Source organism: Homarus americanus, unplaced genomic scaffold (assembly GCF_018991925.1).
Source record: "Homarus americanus isolate GMGI-L3 unplaced genomic scaffold, GMGI_Hamer_2.0 scaffold32929, whole genome shotgun sequence".
NCBI lineage: Eukaryota > Metazoa > Arthropoda > Malacostraca > Decapoda > Nephropidae > Homarus > Homarus americanus.
This window is the reverse complement of record NW_024737097.1, coordinates 22,706,223-22,725,317: the sequence shown is the minus strand read 5'-3', so window position 1 is coordinate 22,725,317 and position 19,095 is coordinate 22,706,223. Positions and strand designations below refer to the sequence as shown.

Here is a 19,095-nt window from a genome sequence, read left to right as displayed (position 1 = left end):
GCTCCTCCACTCCTGAAGTATTCTTCGACGCCCCCGACGGCCTGCTCCTCCCAGCACCTCACGCCCACACCCCTCACAGCCCCCGCCACGACCACTACCACGACGCCTTACAGGTGACCCAAGAGGACGTCGGGGGACATATAGGCAGCTGTGTGACCCAAGGAGACAGTTGTGTGACCCAAGACGACAGCTGTGTGACCCAAGATGACAGCTGTGTGACCCAAGAAGTCAGCTGTGTGACCCAAGACGACAGCTGTGTGACCCAAGATGACAGCTGTGTGACCCAAGATGACAGCTGTATGACCCAAGAGGACAGCTGTGTGACCCAAGAAGTCAGCTGTGTGACCCAAGACGACAGCTGTGTGACCCAAGATGACAGCTGTGTGACCCAAGATGACAGCTGTTTGACCCAATGACAGACGAAGACGTCAGAGGACATATAGGCAGCTGTGTGACCCAAGACGACATCTGTGTGACCCAGGAGGACGTCGGAGGACATATAGGCAGCTGTGTGACCCAAGAAGTCAGCTGTGTGACCCAAGAGAACAGCTGTGTGACCCAGGAGGACGTCAGGAGGACATATAGGCAGCTGTGTAACACAAGATGACAGCTGTGTGACCCAAGAAGTCAGCTGTGTGACCCAAGAGGACAGCTGTGTGACCCAAGAGGATGTCAGAGGACATATAGGCAGCTGTGTGACCCAAGATGACAGCTGTGTGACCCAAGAAGACAGTTGTGTGACCCAAGAGGACAGTTGTGTGACTCAAGAGGACAGCTGTGTGACCCAAGATGACAGCTGTTTGACCCAAGAGGACGTCGGAGGACATATAGGCAGCTGTGTGACCCAAGAGGACAGCTGTGTGACCCAAGAAGACAGCTGTTTGACCCAAGAAGACAGCTGTTTGACTCAAGAGGACAGCTGTTTGACTCAAGAGGACAGCTGTTTGACCCAAGAGGACGTCGGAGGACATATAGGCAGCTGTGTGACCCAAGATGACACTCAGGGTCATAGAGACAGCGTGGACATGACTCAAGAGGACATTGTTGGACACAAAGACAGGGAAGGCAGGGACAGTGTTTGGGGTTCCTCGCCACAACAATACGTGTTTAGTGTTGGCCAGAAACATGGTGATGGACTTGAGACACAGGTGAATGGTGACTGTGTTAGTGAGCGTGTGAGTTCTAGTGCAAATAGCAGAGTACTTGCTAAAAATAGTGATGCAAGTGACGGTCAAGTTGGTGATACTGTTCACGTAACCAAATCACAAGTTTGGTTGGATACATCGGTTGTGTCAAGGACCTCTGATATAAACAAGAAGGGATGTATGTGCTTACCGTTAACAGAGTACCTGTACTCTGCCGCACACTTGGACGGAAGTACAGCACAAAACTCAAGTGAGAGGAACCTGGGCGGCCGCCAGGAGGTGATGATGGCCACACTGTCCCCCACCACCTGCTGTACCACCACTGACATCCACCTGAGGAGTAAGTCTGGGGGAAGTACGACACACCTACCCACTGAGGCGTTTCCCGGCTGCACTAAGGATGACCAGGCTGCCATCACCACCACAAACGACTCTTCAACTGACACCCACCATCCACACACACAGATGATTGTTGATGAACAGCAAGATACAGTTTGGAATGATTCTCGGGGAACTCTTACAGATAAACATACTCAGTCATCACCCCAGAACCTCACAGCAGGTGTAGGTTACCAAAACACCACAACAACTGATAAGCGAAAACCATTCAACCAGCGCCATTTGGCTGAGTTTGTACCGATACAAAAAGCATCTGGCGAGAACTTACGGGAGGAGACCAGGAGGATTGTGATGATGCTGAGAAACGACAAGACGTGTAAAGTTCCTCGTCCCAGCCTGGGCCTACAGGACAGAGTACAGAGTCTGGTGCAGCGCTCAACAGGGAAGCGTACCAGTTACATCAAGGGCCCCAGGTTCTGCAACACTTTCGTCAAGACCATAGTGAAACAGTCTCATGACAAACTCCAAACTCGGAGAGATTCGTTTCAAGAGTTAAAGAAGAGTCGTAGGGAACAGACTGCCCAACGAGTCTTAGTGAACCCGGCGCCTTGTTATGGTGGTGTTGATGTGATTGTCTCCACCGCCCACGGCCCACCTTCTGATGTTGATGGTGGTGTCGGGTGGCCACATCAAGATGGGGCCGCCACCTGGAGGGATGACAAGGAGACTCCTGCCTTAACACTCACGGCTGTGTCTCCCTCCTCTACAATCACTGCCTCACGTGGATACAGTTTGCAGAAAGACATGAATTATCAACAAGAAAACAGAGACAAGAATAAAGGAGATGAGGTAACTGACGCTAACAAAACAGACATAAACAAACAGTGTATAAATATGAATGAGGTGGAACATCTTAGCAGAGAAATGGTGGCAGTGGCGAGAAGTCTGGACGGAGGAAGTGTTGGAAACCTCAATCAAAATACACAACATCTGCCAGAACAACAAGAATTTAACAATCATATGGTGTTACAGAGGAAAAGTATCGGTGCTACAGAGTCTAGCATTACGTTACAAGGTAAATTAACGAATACTATCGATCAATACTGTGTTTCCTCCTGGCCACTAGTCTCACAGATGAACCGCTCTGATGTCACGCACCAACCTGTTCCCCCACGTGATGTTGTGAGTCAGCCATCAGAAACAATGGTTGACTCTGACCCCGTGTGTGAGCGAGACTACGTTGCTGTAGATGTGAACGAAGAACATAACAAGACTGATGAAGTGTTGGGTGAGACGGCAGGGAGGTCGACCATCATGTCTGGCTCCAGTGATCACCCGACTACCAGTGTGTTCTCGACCAGTGTGTCCTCGACTAGTGCGTCCTCGACTAGTGCGTCCTCGACCAGTGCGTCCTCGACCAGTACGTCCTCGACCAGTGTGTCCTCGACCAGTACGTCCTCGACCAGTGTGTCCTCGACCAGTGTGTCCTCGGCTACTGTGTCCTCGACTAAAGTGTCTTTAATCAGTAGAATATCAGATAAGATGGAGGTGTTGCTCACTACCGCTTCTACTGAAACTACAGATTCGAGTTCTAGTTTGAAAAATAAATCAGAGTCAATGAAGTGTACAAGAAAACCCTCTGGTGACACTGTTGACCTCAAGGCGCACATTGCTTCACTCAACAAAGTCTCCCTGAATCATCGAGGCTCCGTACAAAAGAGACAATTTAATGGTCAGAATGTTAAGACATCCCCAAGTACACTGTCAGAGGTAATGGATACAGACACGGGCGGCTCTGCAAACATGTCTGTCACACCGGGAACTGATCAGACACCTTCCGTCAAGCATGAAGGAAATTTGTTTATTCAAGGAGACGCAAATAGCACGGGAGTGACTAGGCTGTGGCCGTCTGCAGCCATTATGACGCAGCAGGATGCTTCTTCAGCCAATAGTGATCACTTACAGAAACCTGAAAGAGAGGGGGAGGAGTCGTCTTCGTCCTGGTCCTGCCTGGGAGACATCATAAGGCTTAAAACTGATAATCTTGTGGCCCGGCATCGAGGCATCAGGTCACGGCTGTACTCAATCACTACCCTTCCACAACACCCAAAGACCCAACAGTCGTCTTCCTCTGTTCCTCCACAACGTAGCAAGACTCGACCCTTTACCACCAACGTCCGACCACAACATGAGGTAGACGGAGTAATATCTGGAGACAAGAGTGGCGACACTGTCGACAGTCGACCGCCTCTTCCTATAAACAATCGACAGGGCAGTGTCGACGGCCGCCCCCCTATCCATCCTACAAGTCGGCAAAGTAGTATTGATGATCAGCCTCATCCTCCAAACAGTCGACAAGGCAGTGTCGACATCAGTAAATGTGTTGGTCAAAGAAATAGTGAGCGTTACCCGCGCCCTCGACACGACAGCACTGATGGCCAGGGATCATTCCAGCCCGAGAGACGACGAAATAGATCAAACACTCGTCACAGAGACAGTCGTCAAGACAGCAAGAGTCGTGTAAACCCAGTCAGCAGAAGTGGCAGCATCAACACCTGCTTGACCCATCCTGGTGAGAGACGTGACAGTAAGATCGTAGGTGTCCGGTCTGGGTCTTGCTGTGGCAGCAGAGTCAGTTTTGGTCAGGACTTGCTGAGGAAATTCCTGGAGGTTGCTGTCGACCAGTACGACAGTATGGAGTGGGAAGAGACGCAGGTGGAGGAGAATACAACAAACAGCACCTTATTGCAGGAAGAATTAAACAGCTCTCTACGTAAGGCTGTGTGTCACCGTAACGCTGAGGAGACCAGGTCACTGCTGAAGCTTGGTGCTGACCCTAACGTAAGCTGTGGTCCCTCACCAGCACTACTGAGAGCTGCCAAGGATGGAACCTTGTACGTGTTGCAGGCTCTGTTGGCCGCGGGTGCAGACGCAGACGCTCGCTCTGACCTAGGTAACAGCGCACTGCACGTGGCGGCGCGCAGCGGTTACAGCGAGGTGGCCATACAGCTGGTAAACAGCGGCGCCTTTGTGGACGCAATCAACCGCTCTGGTGTGACGCCGCTACAGATGGCTTTGGCACATGGCCACCTTGAGGTAGCCCGCACCCTTCTCCGTCTCAACGCCGACGTGTTTCTTCCAAACAAAGTTGGTGAAACAGCTTACGAGGTGATGAACCAACTCGGATACATGGGGCTGACAGCGTGTCCCCGGGAGATGCGTAGAGACTCGGCGCCGGGGTCGAAGGTTGAGTCTCCCTCCACACAGATCCCACTGCCAGTGAGGTTGATAAAAGCCATCGAAGACGGGTGTCCAGCCACAGTGGAGACGTGCCTGGCGGAGGGCGCCCCACCTAACACAATGGTGCCCCTGGCGCTCCACTGGCCGGCACGCGCTACCGTCCTGCACCGCGCTGCTCATCACGGCCACGACCTCATAGTGAGGCTGCTGCTGGCTGCTGGCTCTGACATTAACAAAAAGGATGTGGTAGGCAACACGCCCCTCCACGCCGCCACCCAGGCAGGTCATAATCGTGTGGTGAAGATCCTGCTGGGGCATGGGGCGCTGTTGGACGCTGCCTCACAGTCGGGCATGACGTCGCTACACAGAGCCGCCTCCAAGGGTAAAGAACTCACGTGTAACTTGCTGTTACGACGTGGTGCCAACCCTCGGGCGGAGGACAACGCTGGCAGAACACCAGCTGACTGGGCGAGGAAACGAGGCTTTAAATCCGTAGCGAAAAAGCTGGTGTACCGCCGCAAAAATAGCGTCACCCTGGAGGGAGAGAGTCAGCAACACCAACACTACCTACACCGCCTCAACCAGCTCCACCAGGCAGCACTCAGAGGAGGCCACCAACAACCTGACACTCCTGACTGTTGCGAGGAATAATAAGACCGTGTCGTCCACAGTTCTTACGTCTCAGCAACATTGTCTACATAACATACATTCATGTTGTTTTTACTGTGTTGTGTCACCAGACTGAACATTATCACCGTCAATGTCAATAAAGATTTACAAAAAATCTCGTTATTTCTTTAATTTTCTCTAATTATGACAATGTTTATGTATGTAAATATCTTAATAAATCCTTAGCTCAGAAACGAGGCTAAAACATGAATGAATATTATTATTATTATTAATTCATTCACTATTAATTATTTCAACACAACAGTACTAAAGAAAACCTAATTGGTGAAATTATTTAATCACTAGAAAGTTTTCATATCGTTCGTATAGACTAAAATGATAAATCCGGATTAGTAAGAGTTTGTTGATGAATCCGGATTAGTAAGATGAATCCGGATTAGTAAGATGAATCCGGATTAGTAAACACAACAATGGAGGGACCAGCTCAGAGTATTGGTGAATTAACACTTATTTGTCTCGATTTAGCTGCGAGAATTGAAGAAGCGACAACTAGAGAAGAGAAAATATCAATCATTAATGAACATATAGAGACGTACACACTAGAGAAGATACCTATGGTGGATTTTGAAGCTGGTAGGTGGACGTGAATGTTACCTTGTGTTTATGATGCAGGTTTAATTTGAATGCTTTTAACACCTAAATTAATATGTATCTTTTAATTTGACGTATATACTTATTGCTGTATAAATGTTTAGATTAATTACTTGGCATTGTATAAATATGCTATACGTGAGACCTTTTTAAAATAATCAAATTCATTGGAGAAACTTGTGTATCAGTAAATTGTCTTGATGATTATGTAAAAATATCAAGAATAATTAGTCAAAAGGTAATTTTTAGTTGAAACTTGTACTTGTTTATTAATAAAGGGGTTCTTGTTAAATCTTGCAGGGTTAGAATGGTTCAATGTTTTTCGACCTCTGACTCTGGCCGGGGACCTGAAGGGACGAGTGAGTGTACTGGACTTCTTCACGTATTGTTGCATCAACTGTATACACATACTGCCAGACCTGAAGGCCCTGGAGGAACAGCACCCAGCCACAAATGAAGAAGTTCTGGTGGTGAGGAGAAGATTGATCACGCGATAATAAGGTCACTAAGCATAAGTCGAGGCTAAACATATAAGAAAAGACTCGTCATGTATCTCGTAATGGCAGAGAATTGAAGGATTCTTGAGGAACCTAACCTAACCTAAATATCTTGCAGACCACTTGCTATAGTAGCACTGAAACCTAACTTAACCTAACCTCGAGGAAGAGACACGGTAATGAGTGCATACAATTAGCTGTGGTGATTTTCTCTTTTATAAACAGTACTTTACATATTTTTATAGAGCCTGTGAAGCATAAGTTTGTCTTGAATAAGATTAATCCACCTTATAAGATAACCCAACTAGACTGTTGGCATAATATTTTTCCATTTTTCGAAAAAATTATAGTATCAATAGTTTCTGGATTTCTTTATTTTTATGATTATTTTATATATTTTAAATTATTGGGTATTTTTTTGAGCTTTCACCTTAGTTTTATAATATAATAGAGTGTACTGGGTATATATTTTTATATTAGTAATTTAGTATTTACAGTACTTTAACAGTAGATTATTCTACAGGTAGGCGTCCATTCAGCCAAGTTTGATAATGAACGTGTGTCTGCGAACATTTTGGCTGCCATACAGAAATACAACATCCATCATCCAGTTGTCAATGATTCCCAAGCAAAGATGTGGACAGAGTTGGGCATTGCATGTTGGCCCACTCTCCTTATACTTGGTAAGAATGTGGAGAATTGATATTGAAACAGTTTATTTAGCCAGAATAATACAGATATAAACAGAACAATAACAACAATGTTCCAGATATGTGTTTTAGTAAGGTATGAATCTACCTTTGGAAATGCATGAGTGCCACTGCCCTATATCTAAGTCACATATATTTAGCCACATGCTTCTAATCTATAAAAAAGGAGGAATCACCTGAACATTAGACACCCCCAGTATTGTTATGTATTCAATCTTTACAAGGAGAACATATCCTGGTGTAAAAATGTAATATGTAATGAAGTCAACCCGGAAGAAGATATGCTATTGATAAAATTTGACACTTAATTTATTTTCGTTTATATAGAATATAAGGAACTTTGGGCGAGAAATAGACAAGCAGCAGAGTTTAAAGAAAAGTTCAGAAAATACAATTAAACTATCAATTTTGAAAGAATAATAATAAATAAACACAACTCAAGTCACTTTTTCCCTTTGTCTTGTTCTCGCCCGGAGCGCCTCATGCATTGCCATAAGTAAATTCAGGTGTCTTATCCCATTTGCAGGTCCTGACGCCTCTCCACTATTTGTGTTAGTCGGGGAGGGACACAGCGACCGCCTCCAGCTTTATGTTGACACGGCAGTAAGATACTTTTCTAGTTCTGGGTAGGTAAACAGTGTCCTGTCCTGTCCTGTCCTGTGTTGTTGTCAAAGGTCATATTGGCATTCTTTGATGATGCAAGTATTTCACATGCTAAGATCACCAGGAGAGTAGCCCCCTTAAGCTTATTTGATAAGATTAATCACCCTTTCGCTAACCTAACACTAACTTAGCACTCACCTAACCTAACCTAATCCCCCACTATTGGCATCAGTGATGAGTAGGGATGAGAGCTCTCGGCTAGCATCACATCTTTGGGTCAGAATCCCGGTAACAATTTTAAATGTTTTTTGAGCTTGACACAAAACACTAACTTGTTCTGATGTTTAACTTAATACACAGGCTCGTTAATATGCATAATGTTTATTTTCATTTCAGATAAGTTTATTGTAAGAAGCAGGAATAGTTTTGCCGTAAATAGACAGAACGTTTTAATATTTGGTTCATTTTTACTTAAGTGTTGGTATTTTAGTCTTACTGTGAGAGTTTGTTACATTACAGGCGTCTGAGCAAGACTGCAGTTCCCCTGGCCCCGTTGAAGCATTATCAAGCAACTGGCTCTCTTTTACTGTATCCTGGGAAAGTTGCAGTTCACCCAGGAGGTCTTATTGTGTCAGATTCCGGTCACAACAAAATCTTGCTGACCGATTTCGAGGGGAGTGTTACGGTAAGGTTAGGTTAGGTTATAGGGATGTTATGTTATGTTAAGGTTAAGTGGACAGTATCTTGACAGCCTAAAGGATTTTTTATTAAATTTTTTTTTGGGATTAGCCCACCCGGGCACAGTTCACTGACCCACATCAGGGCCCGGGGGCGAAAATATAATAATAATAATGTTAATGTTAATAATAAAAATAAATAAAATTATAATAAAAGGCTAAGCAAAATAATAATAATAACCATAAATAATTAAAAAAAATGAAGAAAAAAGATCAATAGTTAGAAACGATATTCTGTTGTCAAAATAAGAGAAACAATTGAGACCCCGCAATTGTGTGTAAATGAGGCAGAAATTCAGATCAGCAACCTGGGACTTGGTCACAATATTCGTGATGTCATATGGCAGCAGGGTCTACCATTAGACAACACATTATGCTTCCAATATCTTCCCAAGTGGTAGTACCTCCCTGTATGGTAGCTGCCTTATGCATTATGAAGCGGTTACTAAAAGTCTGGATTGATGTTACTGTTTTGTTATTATTATGAGTATTAATTCTATATTCATGCTGAACTGTTTGCCTGCACTGTCTAAATACACACTGAACCAATGTAAAACTTGTATAATAATTATACGGAATTATATCTATGTGTCTATCTCTGTATCCACAGAAAGTGATAGGTTCAGGAGAACAAGGCTTCACTGATGGATCATTTGCTGTTGCCAGTTTCAACAACCCTCAAGGAGTAGTTTATCATCACCCAGACACACTGTACATAGCTGACACTGACAATCATGCCATCCGCCAGGTAGGATTGCGTCATTGTAACAATTAATTACATTAATTTTTTTTTTTTCACCTATTCTTGTGAGGATTTGAACCCGGACTACCATGGTTGGCAATCAGGCAGTCCTGGTATGCACAGGTGAAATTTTTTTTTATTGATTTACCTGTGTACAGTACAGGTTCTCAAAGCAATTGCTATTAGTATTCATATATACTGTACCATACAGTAAACATAGGTAGGTCGGTAATGTTTAATAACTCTGTAAAAGTGGGTTGGTGATAGGAAGTGTGTCCAGCTGCAAAACTTGAGATTTGGCTGCTGATAGCTGGGACACTGTGTCATCAGGTAATCACAGCTAACCTAGACGAGTGTGGAAAATGGCTCTAAAACATTGGTGGTGAAGGTGAGGTGATGGTGGTGGTGAGGTGATGGCTACAGATAACATTGTTGTAGTGGATGATCTCAGAAGAAAAGTCACAAATGTTAAGGAATGAGTTTGAAAGAATGTTAACAAGGAAGGAAGTTGATGGTAAATAAGAATAAAAATAAAATAATGAAAAACAGTAAAGGTGAAATAAGTTGGGGAGTTAATCTTCAGATACTCCAAATCTAATGACTTTATTATCTTTTTACAACAGGTGGACATTATAACAGAGACTGTGAAAACCATCGCTGGTACGGGGAAGCAAGGAACAGACTTAGAAGGGGGCCAAGTTGGGACTTTGATGGTAAGGAAAGTCATTATAGAACAGTATATTCTATTAAAACCATGGCAGGAGGTATACTGAATGTCACCTAATGTGTTCGTACGCTCATCTATCCAGCCATCGTATTATTGGGGGTCTTTGGTGTAGTCTTAAGTGTCTTTGAATATCCACATTTATGATTTTTTTAAGGGGATTACACGGCTTAAACACCTCTTAGCACAGTTGACGAATGCTTATGTACATAATTTTAGGACCATCTGAAGAAACATCTTCGGTGACAGTTGTTGCTTCTTGTGTGTGAATTCATATTTGTCTTTCAAGTTATGTCTATGTTTGTCTTTGATACCCCCAAAATGTTCTACACTACGGAGGGTATACGCAAACACTTGTTATCTTGAAAATAGGTTCTTATTCTCGTATGGGAGATGTACAGAGGGAACAATAGACAGAGGGCTTCCACACCATAAGGACTAGCGATCTCCACTCTCTGTATCACTCCGCGCTGGCATGTACAGATGCCAGCATTCACAAGCTGAATACATAATATGTAAATATGATAATTCACATACATAACATGGTGCATAATAAATGGAAATATTACATAGGATTAATACATGTTCTGTAATACTTTACTATACATAATTAATAGAGTAATATAAGAATACACAGCTTAAGGTACTACTTCGTGTCCATATTATACATTATGTTGGTTTTCTTATGATTTATCAATATTGCAAACTTAGAAACTGAAAAATCGAGGGTTTATTGCATAATTGATCACCATACTAACCTAACCTAACCTAAAGTAACCTTACCTTTACTGTAAGTCTCTTGGTGTGACTGATTTAGGTGTCACTTATGGTGACTGTCATTGACGTAAATGATGCCACCTGCTACTGAACTGTTGCCCACCATAACATTGATAGGTTTTGTCATTGGTGTGCTCGGGGTCTTCTGGGTCACTCACTCGTGGGCCACAAGTAAAAAAAGTTGTTTGGATGGGTGGAGAGGAGGATGGCTCTTAGGCTGTAGTGTGTATGGAGGAGCTGAGGTGATGGGACAGCGAATGTCTCCGATAACCAAAAGGTGGAGAGGTAGTATGAGGGTTTGTGAGATGTGGATCAGGCTGGGAAGGCATGAGTAGCTCTCAAAACCTGGAGAACTCTTGTATTTTGACCATCCACTGAGGTAAAATATCAAGTCTCAATCTTCAGTCATATGGATTTATTTGATTGTGTTTATTTACGATGGTGTGCGAAGGCATATAACATTATAATTAGCTACGATATATGTTCCGTTATGTTTCATCATTAGGCCATCTCCTCCCCCTGGGACTTATGTCTTGGAAGAAGTTTGGATCAGGCTGAGGATGGACCGGAAAATTTACTCCTGGTGGCCATGGCGGGAACTCACCAAATCTGGGGTGTTTTCCTCTCAAATGGCAAATGGCTGAAAGGAAGGTAAGAAACTAACCTTTACTATCAGCTCTCAGTGGTGTTAGTACAGTAATAACAAAGATGATATTTGAACAATGCATTGAAACCCCCTTATAATGGACTTATTTCTCCATGTTATCCGTGAGATGGGAGGGTTTCACACCTAACGGACTCTCGAAATAATGGATTTTCCTTTCCATATTGTTCATTAATTTAGGGAATGGGTATGACGATATACAGTTGTTAAATGCTGTCACATGTTGATGCAAAAATTATATATGAAAATGTTCTTTACTCCTGACAATATTGTGGATTTTCCTATTTTTCAGCTCCTACAGTAAAGGAACTGTAGTACGCTTGGCAGGCAGTGGGGCCGAAGAAAATCGCAACACATCGTACCCCACACGGGCCGGGTTTGCTCAGCCCTCGGGACTAACGCTCGGCACTCATTCTGGAGCAGCTGTGCTCTACATCGCTGACTCTGAAAGTTCTTCTGTCAGGAAAATGAATTTAACGGATGGAGCTGTCAAGGCTGTGGTTGGGGGAGCTCGGGACCCTCTTGTGAGTACCAACCATTATTAAACACCCTCAGGCAGACCCTCTCTCGGCCAGGTTGGTGAGACACACTAACAGCACCACTAAACCTTACTCATAATTGTTCCCTATCACCTCTCTTGGAGTATAGAAATTATATCTTCAATCCCTCCATCAACCTACTCACTCATCCACTCACTCACTCACTCACCCATTCACTCACCCATCAATCGACCCATCTGCCCATCCATGTATTATATACATATGGTAGTTGAGCCCAGGGAGATAAAAATATCATAGGTTGTGGAGTTTCAGTATTACACTACTTCTTCATGCTCTGACCTTCCATGGTGTCAGGATCTCTTATAGAACTTTAAGATTGTTTAGCCTCGTAAAGTATATGACTTTAAACGCTGCAGTTTGGGTTTACCTTAATCCTCCATGTAGACTTCTGGGCATTTCTTGGAGGGTAACTGCTCGAGGGGGGTATCTTAGCAGTTTCTATCTTAAACCTTAAATCATTTCTTCCCCTCGAGTCATAAAGTAGGGTTACATATTTTACAGCACTTGATACTATTACGCTGTACTGTATGTTCTATTTTGTAAAGTGGATACAGTCATGAGTGTTTTACAGCATGGTCAGCAGCAGCATTTTACAGCAATATTCACTCCTTTTATTACCCACTGTAAAATAAGTGAGCCAAAACATCAATTTGCATCATGAATTTATGGGTGTACTTGACCACAGGATTTGTTTGCCTATGGTGATGTTGATGGTAGTGGTGTTGAGGCTAAGTTGCAGCACCCCCTGGCTGTGGCTGCTGTTGGAGACCGTGTGTACGTCGCCGACTCTTACAACCATAAGGCAAGTTGTTGATGTGTTGTTATTCTGGGGTTGAGAAACCTTCAAGCAAGTTCATCTCTCTCTCTCTCTCTCTTTTATCTTATCTCTTTTCTTTCTCTCTTTCTTCATTTTCTCTTCTTACTTCTCTTTTTCTCTTTCTCTTTTCTCTCTCAATTTAAATCTCCATACAAGCAAGGAATTATTTTATTTTTTAACTGAGGTCGTCCATTGACCTAAAATTTTGGAGTTTGGTAACTGTGGGTCAGCTAGATAAATGGATACATAGATACAGCGGGTAGATAGATAGATAGATGAGTGGATGCAGTAGATGAGTTGATAGATGGATAGATACAATAAATAAATGGATAGGTAGATGGCTAGAGAGAAAGACATAGTAATCAGTAAAATTATTGTACAAGTTTACATTGATCCAATATGTATATAGACCAACCATTTTTTTTCTGCTGACAGATAAAGGTCGTCCGTCCATCAGGGAAGACCTACATCCTAACGACAGTGGCTGGCGGTCAATACACAGAGAAAAACAAAGATGAGGCCTCTGACTCAAAGGTACGTAGGAGGTGTGAGTAAAGTTTTAATGAAGAAAATCACTAAGTGTGATGAAAAGGCTGAACACTACAATTACATCACCAATAATCCTGATACAGAACCTTGAAATACTTGTAATACGTGTATTTTATTTTCACTTGGTTTAATTTTCTCTGATAAAAACTAAAAATTCTCAGTTGAATGAACCTGGAGGCCTTTGTGCAAGTGTGGACGGCTCCTGTCTGTACATCGCTGACACCAACAACCACTCCATCAAGGTCTTGTCCCTCACTGATCACTCTATAAGACAGGTAAGACTGTGTGTGTGTGTGTTAAGAGAGAGACTGTGTGTCACTTTTCCTAAGTTTGAAGTATTACATTACTATACTGTATACAGTATATTGAACCTTCTTTGTAAATAGCATGCTAAATGTCATCGCTGTTAAATAAACACACGTTACAAAAGGAAACGTCTATTAAGAAGGCAACAGGGATGAAAGTGAGGACATTTTTGTCTCTCGATCAACCACTAAACGTAATAGATGAGATGGATCAGATATTGCGAAGAACAAAAAAAGATCTTCACTGATAGTAATAATACCCCCCCCCCCTCCCCCCAGTTACCCATAAGATTAGTCGACGAAAGTGACAGTTCGAGCCAAGATTTATTAAACTCGGACGCAGAGGTGGAGGAAGTGGTGGTTGAAGTTCCAAGTGGGAGGGAAGTCCAAGTCATCCTGAGAATTAAGGCCAGTCTCCCAGAAGAAGCAAGTCTTAATAATGATGCTCCTAACAAGTGGACTTTAGACACAAGTGGTGAGTGTTGTAGGGACCGAGTGGTGAATATTGACTAATAACTTTAAGCATGTGTCTACACTAACATCTCTTGTTCCCAAAAAACGAAAAAACAGCTTGAGATTTTTTTCATTTCTTCTATCTGAATGTTTATTATTTAAAGCTCTGAGTACTGTACTGTAGATGGAAAGATAGCAACAGCATATAACAGTACAAGTATTAAGATGCAACCAGTCCAGCTCTTCCACAGGTTGTTGTCTGGTTGGTTCTCATCAGTGCTCCTCATACTCTGTCCCAACACACATACACAAGCACATACATACACACACATAAGCAGATGCATTATCTATAAGACCTGTATTATTCATTCAATGTCGATATGGATATTCAACAGGTTCACAAGTTACAGTGACATCATCTGAGGGTAAACTTCAGGAGGAAACAGACGTGCCTATTACTCTTCAGCCGATCTCTGACGCAGCCTCAGATACCAAACTGAAGCTGTTGTGTGTGATGTTCGTGTGCCTTAACAGCGGTGTGTGCGTGACGACCCAGTCCAAGTTTGAGGTCAGGTTCAGGAGCATCATAGAGTCATCACAGTCAGCTGAGGAAGATGAAATTATTGTTAATATTCCACTACAAGGTAAAGCTCTTCCAAATTATCACTGAAAGGATGCCATGTGTAAGAGGATGCTGTGTGTAAGAGGATGCTGTGTGTAAGAGGATGCTGTGTGTAAGAGGATGCTGTGTGTAAGAGGATGCTGTGTGTAAAGGGAGATTTTAGTCTTCTGTTTATGTACTTTTCACTTCTTCCAGAGTCGAGCATTGTTTCATGTTGTATTGACTCAAGCCTATACTGAACCTGTGATAGTTGGATCAGTCATTAACCAGATTGAAAGCCAAAGTGACTGCATTTTATATTTCTCATATTGGTAAGATATTACTGCATTTATTGTGTGTGTGTGTGTGTTGCTAAATTCGATAATTACAGATGTTCCTCTTCTTACAAATGATTCACATACCTGAAGCTTATTCTTAAGTTCATTCATTCTTAAGTCCAACAAACATTACAGTATTGTAAAAAACTAAATAAAATGTAAAAATAAAGTATGTCCAGTAAAGCCATACAGTACTGCAATAATGAATACATCACATTATTCTACAGTATAATTTAACAGCATTTTAATGTATAAATACAGTCAATTGGTCATATGGACAAGTTTTTCATATACAGTATGTGAAAGTTCCCTGGATAATTCTAATGTTGGTAAGTAGAGAAGCACCTACCCTGTATACTGTACTCACCCTCTGGTTCTGTACGACATAAGAAAGTATCATTACATTTCTTATTCATCTTTATTATCTCATCAACATACGTCCAGCCTCATGATCCACCACCCCACCTTTTTTTTTATTTACCTTTGAAAGAATTCTATGCAACTTCTTATAATTGTGTAATGTTAATGAGGTGTGTCTTACTCTAACGTCAATCATGAACTTAGTCGATATTTACAGTTGCTTCTCCCATAAGTCTTCAGTCAGTACTATTAGTTACTTTTTTTTATTCTAATTTATAAAGTTTTACATTAGTATTTCTTGTATGTAACTTTGATCTTGGTTTTCAAAAGAAGAGGAAAAAATTGTGTTAATCCATACATAACTTTTGAATATTAACTCAAATTATGTAACTTGCCGTGTCACTTCTAAATAAGGTTTGTAGTAGACCTTTTAATAGCATACACACATATACCCAGCCTAGCCCAACTCAGCCCAGCCTAACCCAGTGCAGCCCAGTCTAGTCCAACCTAGCCTAACCCAGCCCAGCCTTACTCAACCAATATTGTTTGGGAAGATTTTCCTTTAAAACTCTGTTATGCTTGATGGCAAAATGTTACCAATATGATATACTTATAGTAGTGAACGTAATGCACAATAAATGGTTCTACTAGTTTAATCCTCTGACTGTTAAATTACCCACGTATGGTTAGATTTCTTGTAGACTGGAACCACAGCATCTTTCTGTACTTCTTAGTCATAAATGATGGCTCTTTTAGGTCTTTACTACTGAACATTTACAGGATGTGCATTCTGTGTACTGTATTATATTTATTTAATATTTCACATACCTTAAATGAATCTACTTTGTTTTATATGAATAAACAATGAAATAACAGCATATTTAGACATGCAGGGCTCTCTAGGGTGTACACAATGGATAGAACCTCATCTCTGCACCTTATTAACTCCTTACAGTATTATCTTGTTGTCAGGATCAGCTGGATGTGAAGTAAATACAGAATACTGTATTATGAAATCATTGAAATAGCTCCTGTACTTTTGTGACCCATGGAAAATAAGAAAATGGTGTTGAGTTTCGGTATCTGGTACGTTGGTGAGTCGTATTACTGAGAAAAGCATCAAAATGTATTACAGGGTATATATCCAATACCGTACAGTATCCTTTCATTGCTTATTAGTTCTTCCATATGAATATCTCTATTGTACTGTATCTCCTGCAGTTATTTGGTAGGAGTTGTTTTGTGTGGTGAAGATTTAACTCGCTTCATCCTCGTGTTAGTAGTGATGATTAACTTGGCTTGTTGTCTCTCTTGTAGTGAAGGGACTTTGTAATAACTACCTCTTTGTTACTTAAAACTGACACCCTTTTCTGTACTGTACTTCACTCCCTTTGACGTGACACAACAGGCAGTATTGAACTTAACAAATGAAGTAACAACATACTGAGTCTTCTTGATTATTATGCTCGAATACTTTAAGTTAGCAGCAACAAAAAGTCTTTCCAAGCAACCATTCTTATATTGTATTAACATTAAGTTGATATTTAAGATGATGTATGTACTTGTAGCCTAAGATGTGTACTACAGTGAAGCCTCTATATATTAGATTTCTTTCTCCATGTAACCCATTAGATGGAGGTTTCACATCTAAAGCCCTTCCACACGATCGAACAGTGCCCGGCGGGCTTTGCCCGTTTACCGGGCAAAGCCTGTGTGTTGTTGTACACACGGGGGTGGTTGGCGGCAGTCATAGTCGGGCGCCGGTAGCTAGTAGGTGGTCGGCAGTGGCGGGTGCGGTACGATCACCATGGTGTGTCGCAGGAATAATCGCCGGACAGTTTAGCGTTGTGTACTATAATAATTGCTGCTATGTGCAAAAAGAAGAACCAAATGCAGAAAAGGGAATGGTGCAAAGAGTGGTTAGGTCGAAGAAAAGTATTGGGAAGTCATGCAGCAATTTTACGTGAACTGGAAGATGGACATGAGAGAGAGAGAGAGAGAGAGAGAGCATACCTCATGATCAGAATATACCTCGGACATATCTTCAGTAGTGTGGGTATCCATGTTTGACACAGATTGTCGAATTGTGTCACCATCAATGAGGAAATGCAGTGCATCAAAGCACCATAATGTGGGAACGTAAATGTCCTCACTCCCAGCTCCAGACTTTTTTTTATTTCTGCATCTTTCTTAGTTCCCGTCTATGCTGATTTCGAATTGATTCAATTTTTCTCTTCACTTCACTTGTGGTAACTGAAGTCCCACTTCTCTTCATATCCTCTGTAATCGCATTGAGTGCCGCTGTATGTTTGTCCCTATCCCGGCACAAGTCCACTTTGACATTCCACAGGCAAGGGTGCTGGCGATAGAGTTCAATTAACAGCATGGTCTCTTCTCTAGACCAATGAATGTTTCTTTGTTCTTTGGTGTTCGGAGGGCTAGACATGGTACAGTGGTGACTGTTGTGGCGAGACTGACAGCCAGGGTCCCAGGGTCAACTTCGTTTGTCTGACTGAGTCGTCGCTCCATATCCGGCAGCAAACCACCAGGCAGGCGGACCATGATTTCGCTCAACGACGGGAACGGGCACTCCGCTGGTTTGCCCGCCAATTTTGCCCGATAACGGGCATTTAGCGCTTGCCTGAAGGCCACTGCTCGATCGTGTGGACAGGCCTTAACAGACTCTCGTCTCCTCTCACTGTCATATGAGGGTAAAATAGTTGCTTCACTGTCATATGAGGGTAAAATAGGTTCTTCACTGTAATATGAGGAAGACAGGTTGTGGTCTGTCGTCTACTGTATCATGCTTATAATATCAGTGAGAGATAGTTGGTTCTTATAGTTTATGAACTAGACTTAAAACCCCCAAAATTGGTTCCTTCTGTGTTGAATACTGTACCAGAACTGCAACCTTCAAACCATATGTTTATTTCTGAAACTTTATACAGTGAAGTGTTTTGGGGAAATAATATTAATTATTTTATTATTATTCAACAAAATTTCCACATGATGTACTTATATATATATATATATATATATATATATATATATATATATATATATATATATATATATATATATATATATATATATATATATATATATATATATATATATATATATATATATATATATCTTTTGTTTTACTTGACAGTTGTTCAAGTAAGTACAGTCATATAATTTCATCTTAATTTATGTAGTACTCTTGTCATGTACAGTACAGTACTCACTCAGTGGATAATGTACAGTGGGTTTACTTGTTTATGACCCAGTTCATTAACATGTACAGTCACTTAAACTATTCTTACTTGGAGGGGGTCTATGAATTTCAGAATGAACTTTACGACTCTTGTTGTCTAGTTAAGGTTGTCAAAATCCTTCGTCCGTCGCGTCACATTTTCTCAAGACAATTTTGTGAAGATAGTTTTTGAGTGACTGTATAGTAAATATCACTACAGAGCTGTGATTATGCTGTGTTGGTTCGTATGTTGGGTACCATCTTAGATCCCAAAACAAGGATGTAAGATTGTTTAAACTTACAATACAGTATATCTTAATATTAAACACATACCAAGTGTGATAGATACATAATATTTTCACATTTTCATATTTTTATAAGTACTCAAGTAAACATTATAATTACCTAACCATCT

The 19,095-nt window shown here is 41.8% G+C and overlaps 2 protein-coding genes across 3 annotated transcripts in view; both read left to right on the top strand.

Moving 5' to 3' along the window:
* The window catches only part of LOC121873339 (NHL repeat-containing protein 2-like), a 28,641-nt gene extending 11,422 nt beyond the window's left edge, over positions 1 to 17,219 (top strand). The window contains exons 1-14 of one of the 2 annotated variants that reach the window (XM_042376866.1): positions 5,821 to 5,987; positions 6,306 to 6,475; positions 7,026 to 7,185; positions 7,739 to 7,838; positions 8,335 to 8,500; positions 9,163 to 9,300; positions 9,918 to 10,007; positions 11,301 to 11,446; positions 11,752 to 11,983; positions 12,705 to 12,821; positions 13,272 to 13,370; positions 13,547 to 13,660; positions 13,970 to 14,165; positions 14,539 to 17,219. In XM_042376866.1, coding sequence (XP_042232800.1) covers positions 5,825 to 5,987; positions 6,306 to 6,475; positions 7,026 to 7,185; positions 7,739 to 7,838; positions 8,335 to 8,500; positions 9,163 to 9,300; positions 9,918 to 10,007; positions 11,301 to 11,446; positions 11,752 to 11,983; positions 12,705 to 12,821; positions 13,272 to 13,370; positions 13,547 to 13,660; positions 13,970 to 14,165; positions 14,539 to 14,813 — 2,166 coding nt within the window. In that variant the 5' untranslated portion in view covers positions 5,821 to 5,824 and the 3' untranslated portion in view covers positions 14,814 to 17,219. Of the gene's footprint in view, positions 1 to 5,820; positions 5,988 to 6,305; positions 6,476 to 7,025; positions 7,186 to 7,738; positions 7,839 to 8,334; positions 8,501 to 9,162; positions 9,301 to 9,917; positions 10,008 to 11,300; positions 11,447 to 11,751; positions 11,984 to 12,704; positions 12,822 to 13,271; positions 13,371 to 13,546; positions 13,661 to 13,969; positions 14,166 to 14,538 lie in introns of those variants that run through there. The other variant, XM_042376867.1, reaches the window with a different exon arrangement.
* On the top strand, positions 428 to 5,512 carry LOC121873338 (serine-rich adhesin for platelets-like). The gene has a single exon (XM_042376865.1). The coding sequence runs from the start codon at positions 1,026 to 1,028 to the stop codon at positions 5,373 to 5,375; it is 4,350 nt and encodes a 1,449-aa protein (XP_042232799.1). The 5' UTR covers positions 428 to 1,025; the 3' UTR covers positions 5,376 to 5,512.
* Positions 17,220 to 19,095: the final 1,876 nt, after the last annotated feature.